Below are 25464 nucleotides of genomic sequence, written 5' to 3'. Positions count from 1 at the left end.
GGGCGTGGAGTATGAAATTTTTCGTTTGTCATTCTAAAAACCAGTTTTTTCTCAATTTTTAGATCACCCATTTAGTTAAGGTATGTTTTTCATATTGTAATAAAAGCTATATAGACTAAAGGATACTTGTCAAGTATGATCAATAAAAACTAAACAATGTTCACAGGGAGCCACAGATGACTATGCCAACTACCATGGAAATAAAATTATTCGTGTAGTATCACACAGCATATTAAGAAATACAAGAAGAAAAATAGAGAAGACAAAAACAACCAGAGGAAGATAAAACAATTATAAGCTGTGTAGAACTAACTTTTAAGAAACACTGTGAGAGCAAATAAGGTTAAAGCAACAAATTAAAGAAGCAATTTTGTAGTTACCTCCTAACAATAAGTCTACTACATTATTAAACAGAAGCAAAGAGAAAGATTAGTTAAAAACGAAATGGGTATCTACTTATCTTCTTGTACCCAATTTTACTAATTCTGACTCACACAATATTTTCTAGTAATTATTGCTTCTTAGGCTATGTAAGGTCATTAGTGGAGAACACACAACAACAGCATCCTAAAAACCACAGCTTTTTCTAAATTTTTAGATCACCCATTTAGTTCAAGTATTACATTTTTTTTTTCAGATTGTAATCTTTATATATATATATATATATATATATATAGACACACACACACTAAAGGATACTTGTCAAGTATGGTCAATTAAAACTAAACAATGACAGGTAGCCACAGATGAGAATGCCAACTATCATGGAATCACACAACATATTAAAGAAACACAAGAAGAAAACAGAGAAGACAAAAACCAACAGAGGAAGATAAAATGGTCATAAGTTGCGTAGAACTAACTAGTAAGAAACATTGTGAGAGCAAATGAGAGGAAATTACCTATATGGCAACAAATCGTTTCAGAGGAAATTATCCGTGCAAGATTCCATGACCAAAAATTCTGTATAAAATAAAAGTCACCAAAAACTTTCATTATTTAAAAATAGAATAAGACAGACTTTGAGGGAAAGCAACTATAAGTTTCCAGATTATTTCACAAAAAATACCACAGGGAGATTTTGTGTTATATCCAAAAGCCTAGGGGGTTAAGTATCACACAATTAACCAATTAACACATAAAACAATACCACATGGGTTAAGTGTTACACTCAAAAATTCATGAGGTTCAGTTTTCTTAAGGGAAACCACAGTGGGGGTTGGGGGGGTTAAATATTTTCCCAAAAGAAAAGCTGTTTGGAAAGCCCTGTTTGCAACTTGTCAGATCTACACTCAGTGTCTGAAGAGGAAGGAAAAAAATAGAGGGGGACTGGGGGGGGGGGGGGGGGGGGGGGTATTGGGGAAGGAGACACTCTTTGGCAATTATGACTTGGGAGTGATAATTCTCAAACAACTTGAGATATTGAAATGACATCCAAATGCAACAGTAACCTACAAAATATACATGTTAATAACAACAGTGGAAAACAACAATACGCACATGGTAGTTTCTGCCTAAAACAAAGTAGTTTAAAACATTTCTATAGTCCACTTAAACTTAATTAGCCTTCATAAATAACAGAGGAAAGTGAGGATGACTTGTGATACCATAACAACAACAAATCTATCTGTTGTAGGCTCTGGTCCAATGTGAGCACCTGTTCATACATGTTAAAGGGACATTTATCTTTGTGATCCAGTCATATTAACAAATCAGAAGGGACAAACAGCAATAAAAACTTAACTAACCTGGGTAGTTCATTTTTAGCAAATGTTTTATAAAAGTTGTCTTTCCAGTTGAATATTGACCCAAAAGACCATGGGTTTAGCATCAAAATCACTATTTGTCTGCAAAAATGCAAATAAAAATCAATCCTCTGCTACAGAGGCCTTAAAATCTAGAGTGTACACTTGACAGCAAAACTAGAAAGATCTAAATATCTCCATTTTGCAAACCACAGCCTCTGGTTTAAAAGATTAATATGGAACTAGCCAAATAAAATATATGCAACTTCTAGTGGCTTTGGCTTTTCAATGTACAATCTCTTCAAGCCATCAATAATTGATGTACCTGCATTGGGAGGAAGCTGAGCACGAGAAGATGAGAGAGGACACACATTAGCCAACAAATGAAAATGAAGACATCCCCCTAAAAAGAAGAATACATTGTATGCTACTTTGTATTTTTATAGGTAAAACATTTTCTTAGAAAAGGCACAATACAGGGCACAATCCTAGAACATGGGATGCATGTAAGATAAGTACCAAAAGGTAAAGCCTATATTGTATATCAAAAGAATATATTTCCAAACAGAAAATAGAAGATATTTAAACTTAAAGGAAACCTGATTTTTTTAGATACAAAGAAAGAATAATGAATAAAAAAATTCAACAATCAAAAGTACTATAATTGACTTAGAAAATTCCCAAAATTAATTGGCCTGAAGATAACAATAAACTCAGTTAAGTGGTAAAATACTAAATGGTAAAGTACTAATAGAACCAACCAAGCTCATTTCTTAAATCAGAAAACAACCATCCTTGCCAATACTAAATGGTTAAGTATTAAAGGTGCCTCTTATTAATTTCATACTTTTATTATAGAGAAGTTAAAAACAATACAAAGCCTCCTATCATACAGAATACAGGGGAAAGTAATTGCATTCAGCTAATAAATTCTCTAAAGAAAGAGACACCCCTAACAAATACAAAAGTAGCTAGCAGCCACTATCAAGTAAGTGTTAATTAACCAGGAGTTGGTAAGAAAAAATTATTTCTTATGCACCATTTAACAATAATTTAGCCTTTGACAAATACAAATGACAAAACTTATAACAGATAACACAAAAGAAGCATTAAGCCATTAACCATGTTTATCAAGATTTTTTGAACAAAAAAAAGGTCTCTGAATGGCAAATGGAAGGCATATCTTACATTCTTTGCTGATTTAGAACCAAACCATTTAGTTGGTGGAGGTGGTTGAGGCTGAATGCTTCCTATATTGCACCTGCAACCGTATATAATGAAATACCAATTAGAAAATGTCTTCATGACATCAAGAGATCAAGAAAGCATGCATTGAACACTGGAAACCCCTCATTTGAAAACACTACCCTCTAATGCAAATTGTTTTCACTGTTTCAATATTGTTACTCCTTTCTTTTTCAATAGTTTTCTATGGATTAAGGGCCTACAATTATCATTTAAAGAAAACTATGATGTTTTCCTCTGATCTAATGCTATCTCATGGATTTGGAATTTAGGATGGGTTGGGCATGCCCGGGTAAACTCTAAACAACAAACAAGATTGTAATTTAATTGTTCAATGGTAATAAAGCAGCATGAATATTCAAATAGGGGACAGTTGTCACTGATAGTTATTGGGTCATCTTAGTTGAGGTTTTCACAAATAGACAGAATATGAAAGGGTTGAAGTTTTTTGTTTAAAAAAAAAAAAAAAAAAAAAAAGGAAAAGAATATGTAAAGTATTCTGAGAAGCCTTGAAAGTTGAAATTATAACCAAAAAACTATGTCATCAAGGAATGCAAACATTTGGTCAGACCCATCAGCTCAACTAGGTGTTTTTAGGCACCGTACAACTCAGAAACAAAAACAGTGAATCCTCAAAATAGCATTCTTAAGAAATGCAAACAGTTGAATTAAATATGTAGTAAATATAGATAAAAAATAAAAGAAATTTTGGTACATGCATTTTAAGTTCAAATTTAATGTCATGAACAAATGTTTATAACCTGTGATATTGCCTCTTGTTCTTTACAGAGTTTCACTTGATCTTTAAGCTGCAAAATTAACCATAGCCATCAGACAAGCATACCAGGACAAGTGAATGTACGAAAGAAGTGGCAAGTCAGTGAATAATTTCTAGCTTTAAGGTGCATCTCAGCATTATGATGGCTAACCTGGAGGGCTTTTACATGATCCCAAAGGGGTGGCAAGTCAGTGAATAGTTTCTAGCTAACTAACTGTTAAGCACATGGCTTCTAACTAATCAACAATTAAGCACATGACACAATCAATTAATAAGCAAATGACTCTAACCCTCAATTACAAAGATGATACAAAACTTTACTAATAAGCTGCTGGCGTCTAGTACCAAGTGTTGATGCTGCACTGCTGTTGTTACTGGTGCTTACTTACTGATACAAAACTTTACATACTCATGCTTACTTGTTGCTAGTGCTAATAATTGAGCTTATATTTAGCATCAAAATCCAGTTATGAGCTTCATGGAAGGAATCAAAGAAAAAATAGTTAGCACCATTTAAACAGCGTTGAACAAATATGAGGATGACTAAAATTTTCAAAATATGGAGGCAACAAAGACAATAAGCTAATATAACAAAGGGGAAACGACAACCAATCAAATCTATTGAATCAATCACAGCCTTATAAAACTAAGGAAAGCGATCACATATACACACGCAACAAACACATGTGATGCAAAGAACAAAGTTTAGGGCTAGTTGGGGACATTGATTGGCCTATAGCAACACAGCCCAAGCTTTGATATGAAGAACCTAATAAAAAGCAATTGGGGTCTTGCTATTACGCTCCATTATTCATTTTGGTGACACGATCATCACTCAACTGAATCCAAACTTTCTATATTCAACAACATGACTAAAATATGAACAAAATCAAATCAAATCTATAAACCAAGATATAAATAAGTTACTTCCATTATATAAACTAGAATTTAACCCATGCAATGCTCGGGAGTATTTCATGTATTAGTCATATTAAAACATGCAAAATTTTTTAATCATAGGAATGCTATCTATAAAATACAATAAAATTTTAGTAGTAGGATATTAGAATTTAACTGAGCATGAAATCAACCACAGACAAACTCTAATTACATAAATGTTATATCATAACAATTCTTATATAACTGTATACATTTTTTATTTTTTATTTTGAGCATGCTGTATAAATCAACTCAACATAAAATTATATCATAAAAGTTTAGCAATAAGTTGCTCTTGTACCCTATTCAATTCTTCTCCTTCTATTTGCTGATTTTCAAAGGAGTTGTCATTCTTTGATTTTCCTAAAACAATTTTTGTTTCCTGTAATGATCCACAATTTAATTAAATGGTGCATCAAAAAGTGTCTAAATATATGCACATTGCTCAAACATCATAATGCTATTTAATGATTAATATCAAATCAAGATGAAGACATCCTAAGCAATAAAAGTTTTGTTTTTTGTTATATATTTTTGTAACATAGACTTTTATCTAGAACGAAAAATTATAAACATTAAAAATACCTAGGCAAAGGAAAAGGAAAAATATAGAAAAACTATGAAGTTACAGACTTTAGATAAAATAAGACAGAAACTAGTTAGCATGCTATTTGATCCATTGATATCTGATTGGGTGTGTGTTCAAATACTCATAATTTAGTAGTTCGTAAAATTGCTATCTTTATTTAGTAGGGTCCAGAGTTCATGCTCTTCTAGATATAAACATCCACAATAATAATCTCTAAGAGAATGCATCAAAGGGAACGTGTCAAATAAATTTATATTTTAAACAAATCAAAACAAAAACACGTGCAAACTGTGAAATTCCCCAATAATAGATAATTTAAAGGTTGTCCTAGATATAACTCCCAAAGTAAAAGAATTTAATGGTTATAGCATGCTCTTATCTTGAAGTTAGCAAATATGACAAACATAATATTCCTACATCTGTTGGAAAGAGTAGCTTCAAATGTACTTCAATGTGAAAGTCATGATGATGAGCCCTACTTATTATGCAATCACCTTCAAATATAACAAACACAATATTTGTAAATCAGTATAAAATGTGCACTTGTCTCAGCCATATGCAAAGTGTGTTCTGAATGTCAGCCAAAAGATAATTCTTAACTTGAAAATATCAATTACATTAAACCAAGAGCTGGACAGAAAAATTTGTCTTTACTACTACACATCCCAAATCACTCTGTATGAGAAACTGAAAAAACTTTCAAATGTCATCATAAGTTGAAAGCAGAAACTATTATTCCTTCAAAATTATGAAAAAAGAGCTGTAACTATTATGGATTCAAATGTCACTACAACAGAGTTGTCAAGATGTTTAACTGCTAATTAATTAACTTATCTTTATTGCTACTGATGTAAGATTCAAGAGCTTCAATGTCAAAATACAACATAAAACATAATTTAGACCTCACAGAGTATGAAGCTGCTCAAGCAAACCAAAACACTCACACAGAGAAAGCCAACCACGCAAAAACTAAAATTTTGGGATAAGATTACTTTCATTCAAAAACATGATATAAACAAATTAGCAAAGCTCCTATCAAGACACATTTTATTGTTAGATTTTTTTTTTTTTTTTTTTTTTTTTGATGACATAGGAGAATTTCACTCAGATTAGTTGCAATCCTCGCTGTTAATCAAACTCCTACGACCAACTGACCCCACCCGCCAAAACCAGTTTTTTATCAAATTAAAATAAATAAAGCCATTTGAAAGAAATACATATTTTAATTTTGATAGATCAATAAAATTTTACAGTTTCTTATAGATAAATGCCATTAATAAGAGGTGTGCAACTAAAAAAACAGAAATAATTTAAGCCAACAGGACTGAAACAAACCTTCCATTTTAACCAGAACCCATTTCACAGATCCACCTCACCTTCACAGAATCACATGCATACAGCGATCGAGAGAGGAAACAGAATCACAATATAAAAAAAGAGGTCGACAAATCCAAACAGAAATGTGACAACACAGGCTGTTGCACTTAATAAGAGACAAAACTAATCTTAAATACAATAGAGCAGGTCAATCATACCTTTTCCACAGCCATGCGCTGCAAGGCCTCGAGCATGGCATCTACGCTCACAGTTGCGTGTCTGGACTGCAAAAACAGGGAGGGCAAAAGTGTATCAGTATCAATCATACTGACTTACTTTGGATTCAATTCAAAGTGCTACTACTAAAATAGAAGCAGCAAAAATGAAAAAAATGCAATGCACTATGCTCAATTTTTTATTTATTTATATAAAATAGAATTGGTAAAGCAAAAATGCAAAGAACCTTGGTCGAAGTCCGGTGGGTAGTATTTGTTAAGCACCTTCCTCTCTCCCATCCTCCTCCTTCAAGTCCTTCACCCAAACCTGAGACGCTGCGTTTTTGGGAGTGCGGAGAGACAGGTTTTGGGAAATAGAAAAGTTTGAAAATTTAAATTTAAAATAGAAAAAGAGATGGTAATTAACTTTAGATTTAGGAACTAATTATTAGAAAGGGAAAGAAAAGATGCTATAATTTATGAACTTTCTAAAAAATATAGTAGTAAATTACTTTTTTTTTTTTTTAATATAGGATAGAAATTTTACTTTAACATAATCTAAGTGTATATGTGCGTAAAACTCCTTACTAGAGATTTGAATATTTGCTCTTACCCCCTACACTCCACAAACACTAATACTTGTGGAACGACCATCTTTAATTGGTTTGTGTTTTTAAATTTAAGATTATTTAACTAAAAGATAAAGGTATTTTAGAAATTTTAAGAATTTATATGAAAATATTTTAATACGCAAAATAATGAATCTCAAATCAGGAATCTTGTTATTAACCCGTTCACCAAATCACACAAACCGCACTAAAACCACCTGCAAAATGGTATAACCGCACCAACTCCTGTTGTAAAAAAAAACTCAGTACTATTAATTTAATGGTGTTGAGTTTTGCTTAAAAAAAAAAAAAAAACTATTGAGCTTTTTTTTTTTATCACCTCACATCCAAGCCCACTACATTTGTAATTTTTTTTATTGAGTTTTGTTTATTACCTCATATGTAGGCCCATTACATTTGAATTTTTAATAAGTGGTGTATATGTATCTATACTATCTATAAGAGGATCTTTTTTTACTAAACTTTTATGTGGTTTAAAAATACTCCTAAATCTTATGTTTAACAAGGACAAAACTTGAGGACAACCCGGTAAAAATATATCTCCAACTTTATTGAAAATGCCTACAAAATAAAACACTCTCTCACTAATCCATGTTTTCAAAACAAATTTATCCAAAATTTTTTTTTTTTTAAAGAAAATTATAACACTAGACCCAAAAAAAAAAAAAAAAAAAAAAAAAGGTTTCATCACACACACAAAGCGCATGTAATGAGGCTAGTAAGTTGATAAGTGAATTGAACGGTGGTGTGAAATTGGTATGAATCCAAAAATCACCTTTCATCTTATTCTTTGTGGGGGAAAGAAAATGTAAATTTAGAGTTAATTAGGGCATGTTTTGTAAGAGGATTAAAATTACAATTTATCTCAAATTTTATATATATTAACATAGAAAGAGTCCAACTCCTGTTCTACATATTTTTCAAAGAATTTGAGTAAAATGATGGTCATGTGTAGGGCTGTCCTACAACCCATCAAACTTGACTCACTCGTCCGACCCGATCCAACTTGAAGACTCATAGTCGAATCCAAATGCTCAAACGAGTCGAGTGCAGGTCTATAAGTGTTAAAAAATCGGATTTTCGATTTGACTATGGGTTCCATTATTCTTGAACTTTAGAAATCAACCCGATCAATTAAAAATTTTAAAAGAAAAAAAAAAGGTTTTTCACCTTTTAATTTTAGTTTCAGAATCTTTTTTCACGCTTACTTTCTTTCTCTCTCTACCTAATCTCTCTCTCAAATCCATAACCCTAGCCTTGTAGCCTCCTTCTCACCAATATCGTTGCCAAGTTGGCCTTACTTCCTGTAACACTCACCTCACTTAAATTTAATTTAATTGCTTCTAGAGGGGAGTTGATGAATTATTTAATTTATTTTGAAGGTGATATTATTTTATATTATGATATCTACAAAGAAAATAAATAAAGATGTAACATGGAGGTTATTTTGTGGATTATTCATATTAAACTTTTAGTTTCCTTATCAGTTAAGGAAAATGATAAGAGATTAAAACCTATTTGGATTAAGAGATTAAGTGTTATTGGAATCCTTTAGAGTTCTAACCTATCTAAACAACCTTAATTTGAGTTTAATTGGAAATTAAAGTCTTGGAAGCTTATTTGAGTTTTAGTGGGTCTTAAATTTTAGCCCAAGTAGGAAACATATTTAACATGTAAAACTGAAGAGTGATCTTAGGATTTCTTGTGTGAAAGGTAGAGAGATAGAGACTGCAAGATTACGAGAAAAAAAAGAAAAAGAAGAAGAAATTGGTGCGTAGCTTGTAAAGGTTTAAGAGTAGAGAATTAGGGTTTCTCTACATTGAAAAGAATAGAATAGCGTGGTACTACTAGAGGCGCCCAGCAAGTTCATAGTGTACTAAGGTAAACGTCTAACTATACACGCTTTATTGAAAATCATTAAACGCATCTTTGACTTAAGATTTATCATCTCAAAATCGCATGGAAGTCTTGGAAGTTATATTGATAGATTCATGGGAAAATAGGCTATCATGGAAGTATCTATATAAACGTACGTTAGTTTATTGATTTTGAAAGTGATCCTAATATATAGGTGGAGTAGCGTCACCATTCTTTATAAGTTAAGCCTATATAGACATCCATAGGTATAGCAAATTGTAGCATTAGAGATTACACTACGATTATATAAAATATAGTATAAACATGATGTATATTAGAAAGTTATGTTAGATTTAATATTGCAAAATCTTCACAGTGGCTAAGGAAAAGTTTTATAAGAGGACATTTTGGTTATTCGAAATTGTAGACACTCGATTTTGCACCCATAATTTAATCAAAGAAAATGGCTATAATGACCATTCATATACCCAAAATTCATGATTGCATTTCACTTTAATTCTTTCATTGCATATCATAAAAATGATCTTGAAATTCTAACAGTCACGACGGTATGCCCGATTTCCAAATCAGATTGTCGGATTGAAAGATATCACATGATCAAGTTTGCACAGTCTGCATGCATTTTGTTTAGGTGGAACCAATCACACATGATTAATTTAAATTAATTTTGATTGGCTAGACAATTAAAATTAATTAAATAATTTTGTGATTGGTTATTAGTTAGTGTCAGAAATAGGCTTGCTTGCATGGGAATAAAGAAGATAATCAGATAACAACAAAATTATGGATAATCAAGACTTTTTGAAGTGTTTATCTACAAGATAATCACTCAGAGACCTGAATCATCAGAAAAGGGGTTTAATTTTTAGAATATGGATTAAAAACTCATCTAAGTGCAAGTCCCGGCTCAAAAAACCTCAAAAAAGGAGCCCAAAATGGATTAAAACTCGAACACAAGACCAACACCCAAGAGGGCCATTCAGCACTCTTGGAGTGCCAATCAGCACTTTTCAAGTGCCGATTGGCACAGATTTGATGCTTGGCCCAAGGGCTCCTAGATTGAGATAAATTTTATCCTTTTCAATTTTTTAGAGATAAGGACGCGTCCCAGTTCGTATTCTGATCATTCAGCTAATTTTCGAACATCCTAGCCTCTATAAATAGAGGATGTCTCTCAAAATTCAGCTCACTTTTTCACGCTTTCTGACCCCCCCCCCCCCTCTTTCTGGCTCTTCTCTTCTTTTCTTTTCCCTCTTACGTTAAAGACATTCTGGAGGCTCTTGCCTTAGGAATTTCTTTTCTGTAAGCAAAATATTTTAGACTTCAAAGAGAATTGAATAAATTTCTTTGAATCCTAAAATATCCATTCACAAAGAAGAGCACGCTCATGCAAGAGGTAGTTTATTTCTTCTCTTTTGTTTTCTATTAAATTTATTTGATGATGCATGAATAGATTTAAGGTGTTTTATTATTTCTGATTCTTGATGTAATTGTCATGTTTTGTTTAAAGTTTTTTTTTAAAAAATATGTTCTAATTGATTTCTCTCTTGAATCTCAAAATCTGCTAATTATAAATATGTTCTAAAAAATCTCTTGAATCTCAAAAACTGATCTGTATTTTCATTAAATACAGATCTGATTTATTTAACACACAAAACTGATCTGAATTTTTCAGATCTGATTTTTTTACACATAAAAACTAATCTGTATTTTCATTAAATACAGATCTGATTTTTTTTAAGAAAATTTTCTTTGTCACAAAATAGTAGATTTTGAAATTTAAAAGAAGAAGTCAAAAGTTGAGATGATTTATGATTTATGCATGTAAAATAGATTTATATCATGAGTGTAGTTCCTCTTCTAAAAAAAGTCTTTTTCTTATTTTATTCATAAAAAAACAGATCTAATTTTTTTTTCTACAAATCTATATTTTTTTATTCACAAAACAGATCTGATTTTTTTTAATAAAAATCACCATTTTTAACTTTGTTCCAAAACATATCTAGTTTCTTCTTTAATGAATCAAATCTCAATCTTTTAATTTACAAAAATAGATCTGAATTTTTCCAAAAAAGTGGATACATTCATAAGATAGATTTATGTGAGTTAATTTTAGTTAAGTCTGTCATGTATATGCAACATATCATTCACATCATGCAAAGATGGTATATTGGTCATTAGAGTTTAGAAGACTAGACTCTGTCTGAGCAGAATGGGTGCCTAACACCTTCCCATTCCGTAATCTAGCCCCCGAACTTAGTTCTTTTGGATAGGTAGATCTGTGCTTTGTCTTTCTTTTTATTTTTGGGTAAATTGTAAGTAGGACAAAAAGTCATGTATTCTTTTGGTAGATTGTAATTAGGACTCAAAGTCTTGTAAGGTTTAATTTGCCAAGACTATATTTATTTCTATTCAATCAATGACAATGAAGCATTTTGATCATGTAATTTTATACTTATTTTTTGTTGTATAAAAAAATAAGTGGCGACTCCACACCACTTATCCAAAAAGAGAGATGCCTTGAAAAAGCATCCAAATCTTTTTTTTGAGAGTGCCCCAAATTTCCGCGGCCTCTCACAAAAACCTGCCCTTATTGAGTTATTTGATCCTTAATTAGGTTCTAGTTGACATCGTTTTGGACAATTGAAGTGAAGCTTGATTTAACAACTAGAGGTAAGTGGACTTCAAAACATGATGTCTCTCAAGATGTGTGTGTATATATATATATATATTTGGTAAAAATATATTTATATATACAGAACTGCAAAAGTGAAGTTTCAAAAACTTATACCATTGTCGATGCTTTATGCATACCTGAATTTTATTATTTCTTATGTGTTTCTTTGAAACTATATATGTTTAGAATGACTCAAAACCATATTGAGAATGTATTTATTATATGATATATTGACAATATTGTAATAAAGTAAGAATGTTTTCATATGGTTAGCTAGATAGTTTGTAACTTTTGCCAACACAAGGTTAGGTGTTGGTCTTCGGCGAAAGTAGTGTTATTGTGGTGTAGTGCAGTGTTATCGTTTACTCTTTGAAGCCAGTGTTATCGTTTGCTCTTTGGAGCCAGTGTTGCCTCTTTGAGGTTATTGTTATTGTTTCCCATGAAAATTACCCACCAAGTGTTTAGCAGTTTATGTCTTTGTCTGACTAATGTATATCAAACTATTGTTTTATTGTTATTGGCCTTTATAAGTGTAAAAATTGTTTATTACTATATTGTATTGCTTTTACCTATTTAGTGTATTTTGGCCAACTAAAGTGGTCACTATTTTATTTATTGATTTAGTGTTATAGTTAAATGTTTTCTTCCTGACAGTTTTACAGAATATATTATGTTACTGCTAAAACTATATGTAAGTGTTTTGTAAAAATTATTTTTTGTCAATGATACTATTGTTTTGTTTTGAGAGACATCCTCATGTTATGTAGTCTCTTATTGAGCTTCTAGCTCACCTCCTTTCTCCACCCTTTCAAATTAGAGCAGTGGAATATCTTTTGGTGGTAGATCATTGCAGCCATAGATTTAAGACTTCTTTTGGAGCTATCTTAGTTGATAGACTATTTTATTATGTTTTCTTAGGATTGTGAGTTTAGTATTCTTGAAACTATTTGAGATTGTATTTGGACACTTTATTGTTAAAGTTTTAGTTTGATGGATTTTATAAGAAAGACTTGGTGGTTTGATTCTTATTTGTGGATATGTATTTACGCTCTATTCCATTATAGTTAATGTTGATTATTTAAAAGACAGGTCGTGCATTTAAATCCTTGGTATGGGTTTGGGGTGTTATACTTCCGTTGTCACCAAGTTAGTTCTCCTGCCATTGTAGCTAACTTACAATGGTCTTTGCTGGTCCTGGGTTGAGTCTCACTTAAACCCCACTCTCTTGAAGTGAAGCTTCCTTTGATCTGCTTGAAATCTCCTCTAAGGCTTTTATCTAATGGTGGATCAAATGGTGGATCAGTAAAATCTTTTTTTCTTTTTTTTTAAGATTTTGTAATGATCTTGTGATGAATGCGGTCATGGTGGAGTGGAATTGGTGGTGGTGCCAATTTAGTCCTCTCTCTCTCTCTCTCTCTCTCTCTCTTAGTTTTAGTCTCATAGTCATAGATATGGGTTTTGTGTCTTCTTTGTGATATTTGATTTCTATATTTTTGGATTGAGGTTTTGTGTTGTTTAGGTTTGTGTTCTTTGGGTTTATAAAGTTTGATTTATCTTCTTTAGGTTTTGATTTCACCGTGTTCATCTGTGTTGTTGTGCTTCAAACCTGAAATCACCCAATGACTCTAACCCCTTCAACAAATGACCCAAGCCATTGAATTCAATTCGAATATTTGGTTGGTCGCTGGTCCATTTTCCGTTCACCCGATCCAACAGGGTCAAGTGCAGGTCAACCCCAAACCTTATCCAACCTGACCCATGGATAGCCCTAGCTATGTATATTGATGAGCATGTTTCGTCTCTTTTGTCAAATATTTTGTGAACATCTTCAATGGCGGTAGTTGTTTACTTTTATTGTAAGAAATGGTCACTTATGTACTAAACTAGATGACAAATCTTTGTCAAACATTAAACTCGTTAGAACAACCAAACTTTAATCTTTTAGAAATACTAATTGAGTTCCTGCCCAATATGCAGTGCATTTTGTTATTAGTTCCCTTCAATATTTTTCCTACATGCTTATCTAAGATTGCAAATATCATTTTAATAAAATAAATGCAAACATCCTTCGATTTTTATTTTTACATTCTTGATTGAGTTTTAATAAATTTATTTTTTCCTTTTGTTGGACTTTGTTTCGATTGTTGCAAAACAACTAAATTTGAGTAAAAATACTATATTTTAAAATAATATATACACACATATACATGCCACTAAAAGAAGTCAGGAAACCTAAATAGTTAAAACTAATTTTTGTGAATCCATAAATATTTAATTTTTTTATGGCTTTTGACTTTTATGTAAATTGGTGTGTAACTTCATGCATATGCATAGGTACAATTGAAAATCATAATAGTTCAAATTATACTTATTTTTTTTTGAAGATGTTCAAAACTTTAAATTATACATAGTATTAGCTTACATATTTTTATATCATACATTTCTAAAATATGCAATGGTTTCTCATATTATATATATATATATATGATTTTGAATTTAATTAGATTTAGGCTCTTCAGTTTTTGCACCAAATTAGTCACTTGCTACAAAAATTAAAAAATTAGATGAACATGTAGCACAAAATTATACTACAATTGAAATTTAATTTAGAATCTAATTAGATTTGGATTCTTAGATTTTTATACTTAAAAATTCACTTGGCACAATAAAAATTAGATAAGAAACGTGCCGCAAAATTGAGTATCCAATTGAAATTGAATTGGATTTTCTCTAAGTTTTGACTTTTAATATATAAATATATATTCTAAAACAAACCCGATCTACTCATATTGGGTGCCAAGCAGAGAGACCCGCAACCGACCACCAACATCAACAGGTCGAGTCGATTTAAGGCTCAAGTGAACGTTGATCAAGTCGATTGGTGGTGGAGGTTGTGGAAGTCACCGTATTCTGCTGGAACTAGCCAAATTTGGGCAAAAAGTTGGCAAAATTAGTTGGGATTTGGCCTGATATGGCTAGATCTCGTTGGATATGGTCAAGATCTCACCAAATCTAATTGAGATCTTGCCATATTTGGCTGGATCTCACCAAATTGGATATTGATTTTATTGGACCTAGCGAGTTCTTATATATCATCGATCGAGTTGGGTAGCTTGGGTTTTGGAGAAGGAAACCTACCACTTGACCTGCTAGCATCAGTTCTTGGAGGCAAAGATCCACAGTAGACCAACTAGAGCTTCAAATCAAGCGAGCTGCGGTCAAGTCTGGATACTTATAGTATAAGCTAAAGGTGGAGAGAAAATACCTCTAGTTGTGTACAACAAAGGTTTAAGAAAATTTATTTACACAAAGCATGCCTAGATAATGATTTCCATAGTGAAGCATCAATGGTTTTTTATGCTTAGGTAGTATTGAGGTCCAAAATGTGACAAGAAGACAAGCTCGTGGACATGAAGAAAGCCCAGCCCATGGGAAAGAGAAAAGAAGTCTTGGGCCCTAAAATGAAAGGAAGTTTGGCCCAGAAGGCCTAATAAGAAAAGGAAGAATAAAAGAGCAAAGAAGCCTGGGAAGGGAGAGTATTTGGGCTCAGACTGTACATGGATCCTCCAATCCTAGAGAGTGGATCCTCAAGAAAGGTTGGAGGATGCTGAATAGGACGTAGACAGCTCAGGAGATGGTCTAGGAATAAGGCATGCTTATTTCAGAGAGGCACAGGAAATGAAGGAGGTCCTGTCTAGGTCAAGTTCCTAGGACCCAGAAGGCAGTGATAAGAACAGATAATGGCTTCAGGATCAATACCTGATGAAAAGAACCAAGGGACCTCAAGTAAAGCAGAGGATATGGAATAAAAGGAAGGTGATCAGAAACCTATTCAAGCACACCATTTGCAAAAAGGAATCCATCCAATTTCTAGAAAAGGGCCAAATTGTGAGAAGTCAACATCAAAGTTTCAGGGCTTTTGAAGTGTCCCTTCTAAGGCCTTACAAGAAGGATAAGAAGCATTGAGTTCAGAAGGGAATCTAGATTTACCCAAGAAAGGAGCTCCCACCAGTTGAAAGTCAGTAGATGAACTTTCAGTTGTCAGTTTCCAGGAAGGTGAAATAAGAGGAAATAAAGAAAGGACCAGCCACCAATGTTTTAGAGAAAGTAGTTGCTCAGGTACCCAAAAGGATCAAGGGATAAAATATTGATTTATAGAGCCTTCAAAGAGCACTATAAAAGGAGTGAACCTGAGATGAAGAGGGTAGATATTCAGACACAAGTAATCAAGAGAAAAACACAAGAAAAAAGTCTTAAATCCCTAGATTGAGCTCATTAAAAGTAAAAAGGCATTATAGAAAATCTTAAGATAAGATATATGAGGAGCTACTCAAATTCAAAGGAACTCAAACCTCACAAAAGTCTTGAGAACCCAAAAAGGGGAATTACTCAAGTTTGTGATTTTTGAGCTTTATTGCGCCTTGTGAAAACATCCTCACAGCAATAGGATCTAATGTGTTCTAATACTTGACTTAATGAAACACAATCTTCTTTGAGGGATTCATAATCACCATCCTTTATTGTTTACTTTACATGTGTATTTGTTGTTTCTTATAATTTGCTCAACCAATATGTGTGTGTGTGTGTTGTGGAGTTCACTTGTCTTGTGCATAAATTGGTTTGTATAATAGCCTAAGAGGGTCACGGTGAGCCAAGCCCAGTCCAACCAATATCCATTAACCCATTTTGGTGGCCCAAGATCCCCTATCAGTGCTAAGCCTAGGAACTGTCAAAGAAGGACCCACAGTTAAAGGCGACTCTGCTAGGGATTTGAAAAATGTGAGGGAAGAAGCAGTCCCTTCATAAGCATGACTCCAAGACTAAGGAACAGGAAAGGTACGAACTTGCCACCTACGACATCAGAGCCCTTAGGGGAGAATAAAGTTGCTTCTCGACAAAGGAACGAGAGGGTGGAACCTAATCCAATGGTTTGGATGGTGGAAATAATGAAGGACCTACAACAGGAGATCCATCTCCTCAAGGAAGGAAGGACCTAGGAAGTTAGGGACAATGCTCCTTCATTAGTTAACGAGGAAAGACCTCAGCCAAAAGGAGGATCAGTAGTGGAAGGGGGAGCTAACCCTTAGTACCTGACTCAAGTAGACGTAAATGCTCTTCTTGAATAAGAAAGGGAGAGGCATCCAAAGACTCCTAAGTAGTTCTCTAAGGGCCCTCATTTTCTAGCAAAACTCCTCAATAAGCCCTACCCTAAGAGTTACGAATCCCCAAAATTCGAACCTTACGACAGGAGAAAGGGGAGCACTGTGGAGCATATAAGCAGGTTCATTGACACCATGGGTCCCCACACAGGGGACAAGAAATTGTGTTTGAGAGAATTTGCCAAGTCTTTGGTAGATAGGGCTTACACCTGTTACACCACTTTAAGGCCAGGATCTATCAAAAATTAGGATGATATGACAGAGAAATTCTGTGCAAAGTATTATCCAGGAAAAGACGAGGTAATATTTACTAATCTCCAAACAGTGAAGCAAAGGGCCAGAGAAGATCCTGTACAGTTCATCAAAAGATTTGAAGACGTTTCCTTGGATTGTTATGGTGACCATAAAGAAAAGGAGCTGGTAGAAACTTGCATTTCGAACATGTTGTATGACTACAAACTCAACCTAGAAAACCTATGCATAACTTAATTCACTGACCTATTGCAAAGGACTAGAAGGACGACCTTGACCATGAAAACAAGGAGGGTACCAAGTCCCCAGGCCATGGCAGCATTGGTAAAGAAAAGAGGAAGAGGTCTGAGGGAAAGACGTTTGAGGAACCTCCAATGATACCATGTACCACAGAGGAATTGAATCACGTTCTAAATAAATGGATAGAGGATAGGATCTTCAAGCCAAATCAAGTAGCCAAGCCACCAACAGAAGAGGAGAGAAAGAACCCATTGTTTTGAAAGCTCCACAATTATATCAAACATGCTACCAAAGATTGTTGGACCCTTCGAAGGCTCTTTCACAAGAAGTTAAGAGAAGGGACCTTAGAGCTCACTCAACAAGAGTCTGAAGTGTAGAGGAACTCTCTGCCCAACCATAGAGGGAAAGGAGTGGTGGCTATTGTGATTCATGGAAACCCAGCGGATATAGAGGCAGAAGATGCAGGGGAATCCTTCCCCTCAAACCTTGTGAGGACTCTACAAAGGAACCCAAAGTTTAGGTCCTTATTCAAGTTTTTCAAGAATTCATTGTATTAGTTAGACTTGTATAATTTTCTGTGTAATGATTAGGGAGATTGTTGTTTTATACTTCTCTCATAATTATGCTTATGGTTTTGTCATGGATTGCCAAAGGGAGAGATTGTTAGGATAATATTTTCTAAGCAATTGGCTAATCCTTTGACAAAACACACTTTACTTGTAATTTGGTAAATCTAAGTTGGGTTTAATGTATCAAGAAGTATGTTGTTCAAACATTTCAAGTTGTATCATTAAAGACATAAAGTTTGATCCAAGAAATAAGTGAAGAAAACATAGGACAGAATGCATCATCAAGTAAATAAACTTTATAATAAAAAGTCAAATATAATAAACTTGCATAGAGTTAAGAGGTCACATTATAACCAACCTGTGTATTAATTCTTTTGAACTTTTAGTAAAATTTATAATACTTATTGAAAATTAGGTATTAAATACAAGATACTTCACAAACCTTGCTGGAAGAATCTGTGCCTTCAGGCATGGTAACTAATCAGAACTGGACAGCATCCACAATTTCAGACAACTGCCAAGGTTTGGTTCTATCAGTTACATCCTCCTTGGTTCTTGGCTTTTCCATGCTTCTACCATATGGATCAACTCCATTCTTCAAAGATATAAAAGTTAAAAAATAAAATCAACACTATGCCAGAATGTATTTGCCAAAATGCAGCGGCTCATTTACAAAGAAAGTTTAGGGGGAAGGGTGTGGAAAGAAAAATAATAGAAAATGGTTTTCCCACATCCTTGAACCAGTCACTAGGCATGTTTCATACCACACACACGAAAAGTAAAAGTTTAAAAAGGCAGGCCCATACAAGGGAACTGTGTCAAGAAACTAATACATGATGGGAAGTTGACTGCTTTATTTATTTCCTTCACATGTTTTAGTTTAAACCCAGAACTAGGGAAATCAGAGGATTTAAATAGTGCATGTTCCTCTTTATGATATGTTGAATGCAAGCTAACCAACATGCATAATTGCTGCTACAGCCAAAATATAAACTTCAACAAAAATTTCACATTCCAAGTTAGAAAGATCAAGCTGCATACAATAATTGGAGAAGGCCTGACAGGAGAGCTCCTTTCCACTTTGCAATTGACTGGATTGTCATTTGATGGCAGGAGAGCCAGCTACCTAATGAATAGACCCAATAGATCTTTATTTAATATTTTTAAAAGCATGCAAGCAAAACTAAAAGAAATGATTTAAACCTTGGCTGCAGCCGATTCAATGGGCGATCTCATTGCATCAAAAGATGGGGGGTTCAATGGGTCTTAAAGATCTGAGACCAGCAGCATTTGCAAGTATCTTGAATCCGTTGTCTGCTGCTGTAACAGCGAGAAGATTCCCTTCCTTGTTGAATCTCAAGCGAGGAAGACCCTGACAGTTTATTTGGTGCAGTTGTCAATCCAACAGGCATATTACTGATAGTTGAAGTCAGTCCACAAGACTACTAGCAGGCCTAATGCCCTGCATGGCCTTGTTTTAATTTGAAGATAAACATGCATAGTTACAGTTAACTAGCTAGCAACTTGTTAGGGTATCACTCTAACCACTTTTCCACCATAACATTTGCTATTTGTTTTTTCCTCCACTAAGGTCCATAAACAAAGAAATTGCCTAAATACAAATGTCACAGATATTGACATACATTATTAAAAAATCCACAAGATATCCATAACCCTATGTGTCATCATATTCATTCACTGAAGTGCATCACATTATGTTATAATAGTAAAAAATGTCACTTACCTTGTAGGATCCATGATTGAATAAAGGTTCGGCTGTATTGCTGAAACTTATCTCGTCCAGCCTCCTTTTCCGGAAAATGTCAATGGCAGAACATAATATGACATATGAAAAATGATAAAAAGGATTCAAGACCAATAGTCAATACTTATTTGCAAAAGGTTCATCTTCTTCTCTGTATCAGTTTGAGACTATTATCAGTAATAAATGGCTTTAATCAATAATACTGGAATTTTCATTAATAGCAAAAGGCTCATCTCAGCCACTCTAATTTGGTTTCTAAAGGACTTGGATGAACTTGCTTATTATGTTTACATAATTTCAAAATTCAATAAAATTTGTGGGTTTGCTTACTTGCTATTGTAATTTGTGATTACTAGCATTTCAAAGCATTAAATTTTTGGAAGGATATTATAGCATGAACGGTAAAGGACTTTCTCACAACCTAAAGAGGAAAAATTTTCTTTCACTCAAAACAAGTAATTTTTGTTGATGCTTGACACTGCCAGTTTCATCAACAACCACAATGACATCTCCACCACCTACTCCATGAATCTAATGAGACTGCCACCACTATGAAAAATTATGCTAGGAAGTGACCACATAAGCATCAACTACATCACCTCCACCATCATCGGTCATTGCAACCATTAACAACCAACACCACCAAATATGTCATTGACAACAACAACCAAGCCTTAGTCCCATATTTATTAAGGTTGGCTAGGGGCCCTCATCAAACTTTATGTACCTCCCCTTTTAGCCATATAAAACTTGATCTTTTCATATGTAGGAAATTGAATGGCAACATGACTTATCCCAGCCAATGAAGGAACAAACCAAACAATGCCACTGTTTCAGACCAACAAAATATCATGACAAAAAGAACGCAGCATGAAGATTTTCTTTGTTGAATTAAATGATGTGGAAAGCATGTTTTAGTAATCGCTTTGGGCAGAATGGGTCTCAAGTCACTCTTAACAATTTTTTATTTTTATTTTATGATATAGGTAGTTTATTTGCAAACTCACATAATACACATCAAACTAAGGAAGAACTTACATGTTCAATCCTCGAATGCCTTCCTCATGTGCTATCCTTGTCAATTGGGTTAAATGGGTATTAACTCAATTAACATTAATATTTTTAGGGTTTTAACTAGGTACCCAATTAGGCCAAATTATGACTAAGTATCATTTCTAAAAATCACCCAACTCTAAAATACCAAATAACCACTAAAAAGACCAAAACACCCATTAAACCTAAAAACTTACCAAAATACCCCCCTTAAACCTAAAAAATGACATAAATACCCTCCAAAACCTAAAATTTATCACCAATCAAATTTGGAGTAATTTATAACAAGTGTGCTAGTGTGTGATTTTTTTTTAAGAGAAATGCTAGTGTGTGATTAATTTAACTAAAAAAAAACCTTAATAACTATCAAATTATTATCATGATGACTTATGTGCTAACGCCAGTTATTGTTGTTGTGATATTGATGTTGATATTGTTCCACTACCACAAAATTGTGCTTCATCTTCTTTCAGTGGAAAAACTTATTTTTATTTTTATTTTTTATTCTTGTTGACAAGGACGGATCTAGGATTTTAAGTTAGTGGGGGCTAGAGTATAAAAAATAATAATAAAAAAAAAACCTCCAAATAGGCATCCATTTATAAAAATTGAAAATCATTATTTCTAAATATTTTAAGATGCAATCATTTACCAACAAAGACAAACAAAAACAAAATAATTTCTTTTTTTAATACTAGGTTGGTTAGGATTTTTTTTTTTTTTTTTTGGTTGAAGTTAGAGCATTCACATTGGTGGGTGCTAAAAATTTTAGCTTTTAGCACCTTAAAAAAGTTACTTTTTCTATTTTACCACCTTACTTTACAATACACAAAATATCAAATGTTATATTTTTTTTTATAACTCCATTTAAAATAATATAAACAATTCCTTAAAATAATAAAGAAAGCGAGAGAATTTGATTTTTTAAATTAAATGAAGAGATATAATCTTAATAAAATAATGTATTTTATTTTTAACAATTTGCTATAGTCAAGTGGTATTTATACCAGTTTACTGTAGTTGCAAAAAATTTAGGTTTAACTTCTCCAATAACACATGATTTTTTTGTGGTAAAATAGTTTTTTTTTTTATAACTAAAATACAATCACTATTGTGAATATTTTTATTGTTTTTGTTAAGTTTTTTGGTTGGATGGTTGCTATTTGAGTGAGGCTAGTTAGAATTATTGTGGAGAAATGAGGCCTAAGGTTTTGGAATGGAGCCTAACTAAAAAAATGAAAAATGTTATAACTAAAACCTTAGGCCTCTTGGGCTCCCACTTGGTTTCGTCCCGGCTTGTTGAAGATATTTTCAACACCACATAAAGAAGTTTTAATTATATATTTTTATGTACTAGGGGAAAAATTCCTCTCTAACTCTCAAGTGACAAGCAATCACTCCATGCATTAATTTGAGTTACGAGTTTCCCAATATTCCTGTGACTAAGGAACAAAGAATTGATGAACTTTTCTTACGTAGTATGACCATTGTAGTTTTCATTGTTGTCCTAGTGAGATATTTAATTTAAATTAGTGTGTTGAACTTTTCACTAAGCTATTTGATTTAACGTGTTAAGAGGACAAATTGTATTTTTAATAAGAGACTTAAATCAAATCCTGCTTACACTGAACCAAATTGGTGTCTTTTTAATGAACCTATAGTATCTATCATTGAGAATAAATTATAATTAATAAATTCATCTTCAACTTTGGCTCATATCAAGTTTGGGACTTGGAAAAAGATAAGGAAGTTTCATTTATTCAATCATGATAATGTTGTTTCAAGGGAAACCGAGAGCTAGTATATATGAAATTCTACTAGAAGGTAAAAAAAGAAGAGAAGAAAGAGAGCTGGTATTGAACATGACAGTTGCCAAAATATTCCTCACTCCATCATACCCTAAATTATCATGGACTCCGTAAAGTCTAGTGCCATGCACATCATGGGATTTAGTGAGATTTTAAGGTACCACGTATTGTTAAGGAAATTGATAACTATCTAAAAAAGAATGTAACTTTGAGACATGTTAAAAACCATTTCTTTAAATTGATAATTGTCATAGCTAGTCAAAGGAGTTTGGTATCCAAATAAATATTTTTTTTTTTTTTTAAATCACACAATCACGTCAAGTACACCACACACGCTAACATGTTCTGGAATGTACATAAATTTTCTAAGATAAAAAGTGTTCTAGAAAACATATATCCATAAATTTTCAAAATTTTTTTATTTGTCAATGTTTGTATTACTTTATATTTTCAAGAGACTTTGTAAACTTTCAAGATGAAACCAGTCTTAAAACACAAATTCACACCCCTTCTCACGTAAACAATCTACACAAAATATTTTAACAATTATTACCAGTTAAAAAAAAAAAAAAACTTAATCATCCAATGCAGTTGAAGCAGAACGTGTAGGATAATTCCTTCTTTCTTTTCATGGTTCCTATATATCCTCTTTTAATTGCTGACTTTGCCCTAGATAACTAGGGCATATACAGAGCATTTATAGTTTAATTGGGCATAAAAAACAACCAATTTGACAGTGCTGACAGGTGTTCAATTGCAAAATTCAGAGTATAGAGAAGATATATAAGGTGTATGGGACAAAAGATTTATGCTCTACTTTACCAAGACTAGTAAATTTATTAAAAAAGAATTTACAAGTTGGCATTTCTTTTATCCTAATAAGTAATAACTGAAACAAAATTGTAAACAAAGGCATAACTTGTATGTAGAACCTATGATCCATGTAAACTAGCCGTAATTCTACGCCAACTATGAAGATGGTAAGATGTTTCACTTGTTAGCTAGTTGCTAATTGATTGAAGGAGATATGGTCCTCAGTGACCGCAATGACCTTTGAAGTTTGAGATAATGTAAACTAGAACACCCCCCCCCCCCAAAAAAAAAAAAGAATCTTATAATAATTATGATAGGCAAACATACAAGAGGCTAATTGATTAGAATTTAGAAAGAACCACCCTCCAAAATCAAAGAGAAAAATTATTTGTTGACTAGAAAAATCAACACTGCCCTGTAGCTAGCAAGTCAGTTCTCTATTTAATTTGGCACATAGTATAATTATATTAGTAGGAATTGGATTTATATCTCGATCAATAATTAATTTCATGATGCAATTATAATGGAATTGTGAGATCTGATGTAGAAGTTTGAAAAGTAGAGAGGTAAAACCTTGAAAGGTTAAGAAAAATATTTTGATCTAAAGAATAAAATTAAAAGTGAATTTTAATTTTCAATCTCATCCATTGATTTACTAGCATCAAATGTAGATCCATAATAAGTATGGGTTGAAGTGATAGTCCATTAACATTTTGTGGTGTTTCATATTGGTGATTCGAACCCCACCTCCTATAATATGATAAGAATTACTCTTGGAGTTATGAATATTTATTGCCATTGGAACCACGGAAGTAACATGAAAATAGGAATGCTTTCAAAAAGCCATATGATCTAATGCAACTTCATAAGATCAATCTCAGAGAACCTTTGAGGGGTTGCATGCATGTAAAACTTCGATAAAAATAAGATTTTATATTTGTTATTCTAGTTGCACTTCAATTGATCTTTGTTCCAGTGAGATATTTAATTTTATTTAACATGTTGAACTTTTCATTGAGCTATTTAATTTAACGTGTTAGGACGACAACTTTATGTTTCATTGATGTTCCAGTGAGATATTTAATTTCATTTAACGTGTTAAACTTTCCATTGAGCTATTTATTTAACGCGTTGGAGCGACAAATTGTATTTTTCATTGATATTGATGTTCCAACATAAATATTCAAATAGGGGACAGTTGTCACTGATAGTTATTGGGCCATCTTAGTTGAGGTTTTCACAAAGAGACAGAATATGAAAGGGTTGAAGTTTTTTGTTTAAAAAAAAAAAAAGAAAAAAAAAAAGAAAATGTAAAGTATTCTGAGAAGCCTTGAAAGTTGAAATTATAACCAAAAAACTACGTCATAAGGATGCAAACATTTGGTCAGACCTATCAGCTCAACTGGGTGTTTTTCGGCACTGTACAACTCAGAAACAAAAACAGTGAATCCTCAAAATAGCATTCTTAACAAATGCAAACAGTTGAATTAAATATGAAGTAAATATAAATAAAAATAAAAAAAATAAAAAAAAAAGATATTTCGCTAAATGCATTTTAAGTTCAAATTTAATGGCGTGAACAAATGTTTAGGACCTGTGATAGTGCCTCTTGTTCTTTACAGAGTTGCACTTGATCTTTAAGCTGCAAAATTAAACATAGCCATCAGACAAGCTTACAAGGACAAGTGAAAGTACGCAAGGTGCATCTTAGCAATATGATGGCTAACCTGGAGAGCTTTTACATGATCCCAAAGGGGTGGCAAGTCAGTGAATAATTTCTAGCCAACAAACAT

At 32.8% G+C, this 25464-nt stretch overlaps 2 protein-coding genes across 3 annotated transcripts in view; both read right to left on the bottom strand.

Annotated features, from left to right (window-relative positions):
- The window catches only part of LOC126726298 (uncharacterized), a 96422-nt gene extending 89204 nt beyond the window's left edge, over window positions 1–7218 (bottom strand). The window contains exons 1-7 of the mRNA XM_050431531.1: window positions 7077–7218; window positions 6832–6897; window positions 5744–5790; window positions 3752–3799; window positions 2934–2995; window positions 1749–1847; window positions 1608–1657 (exon numbers count right to left, since the gene is read on the bottom strand). Coding sequence (XP_050287488.1) covers window positions 1624–1657; window positions 1749–1847; window positions 2934–2995; window positions 3752–3799; window positions 5744–5790; window positions 6832–6897; window positions 7077–7128 — 408 coding nt within the window. The 5' untranslated portion in view covers window positions 7129–7218 and the 3' untranslated portion in view covers window positions 1608–1623. The remainder of the gene's footprint in view (window positions 1–1607; window positions 1658–1748; window positions 1848–2933; window positions 2996–3751; window positions 3800–5743; window positions 5791–6831; window positions 6898–7076) is intronic.
- The window catches only part of LOC126726290 (LRR receptor-like serine/threonine-protein kinase EFR), a 49245-nt gene that overhangs the window by 4819 nt on the left and 18962 nt on the right, over window positions 1–25464 (bottom strand). For both annotated transcript variants that reach the window (XR_007655779.1, XM_050431520.1), the window contains one exon: window positions 903–963. The gene's annotated coding sequence lies outside the window, so the exon portion shown is untranslated. The remainder of the gene's footprint in view (window positions 1–902; window positions 964–25464) is intronic.

This window comes from Quercus robur, chromosome 5, assembly GCF_932294415.1.
Source record: "Quercus robur chromosome 5, dhQueRobu3.1, whole genome shotgun sequence".
Lineage (NCBI taxonomy): Eukaryota > Viridiplantae > Streptophyta > Magnoliopsida > Fagales > Fagaceae > Quercus > Quercus robur.
Note: the sequence above shows the minus strand (reverse complement) of the source record. Positions and strands in the feature narration are given on the sequence as shown.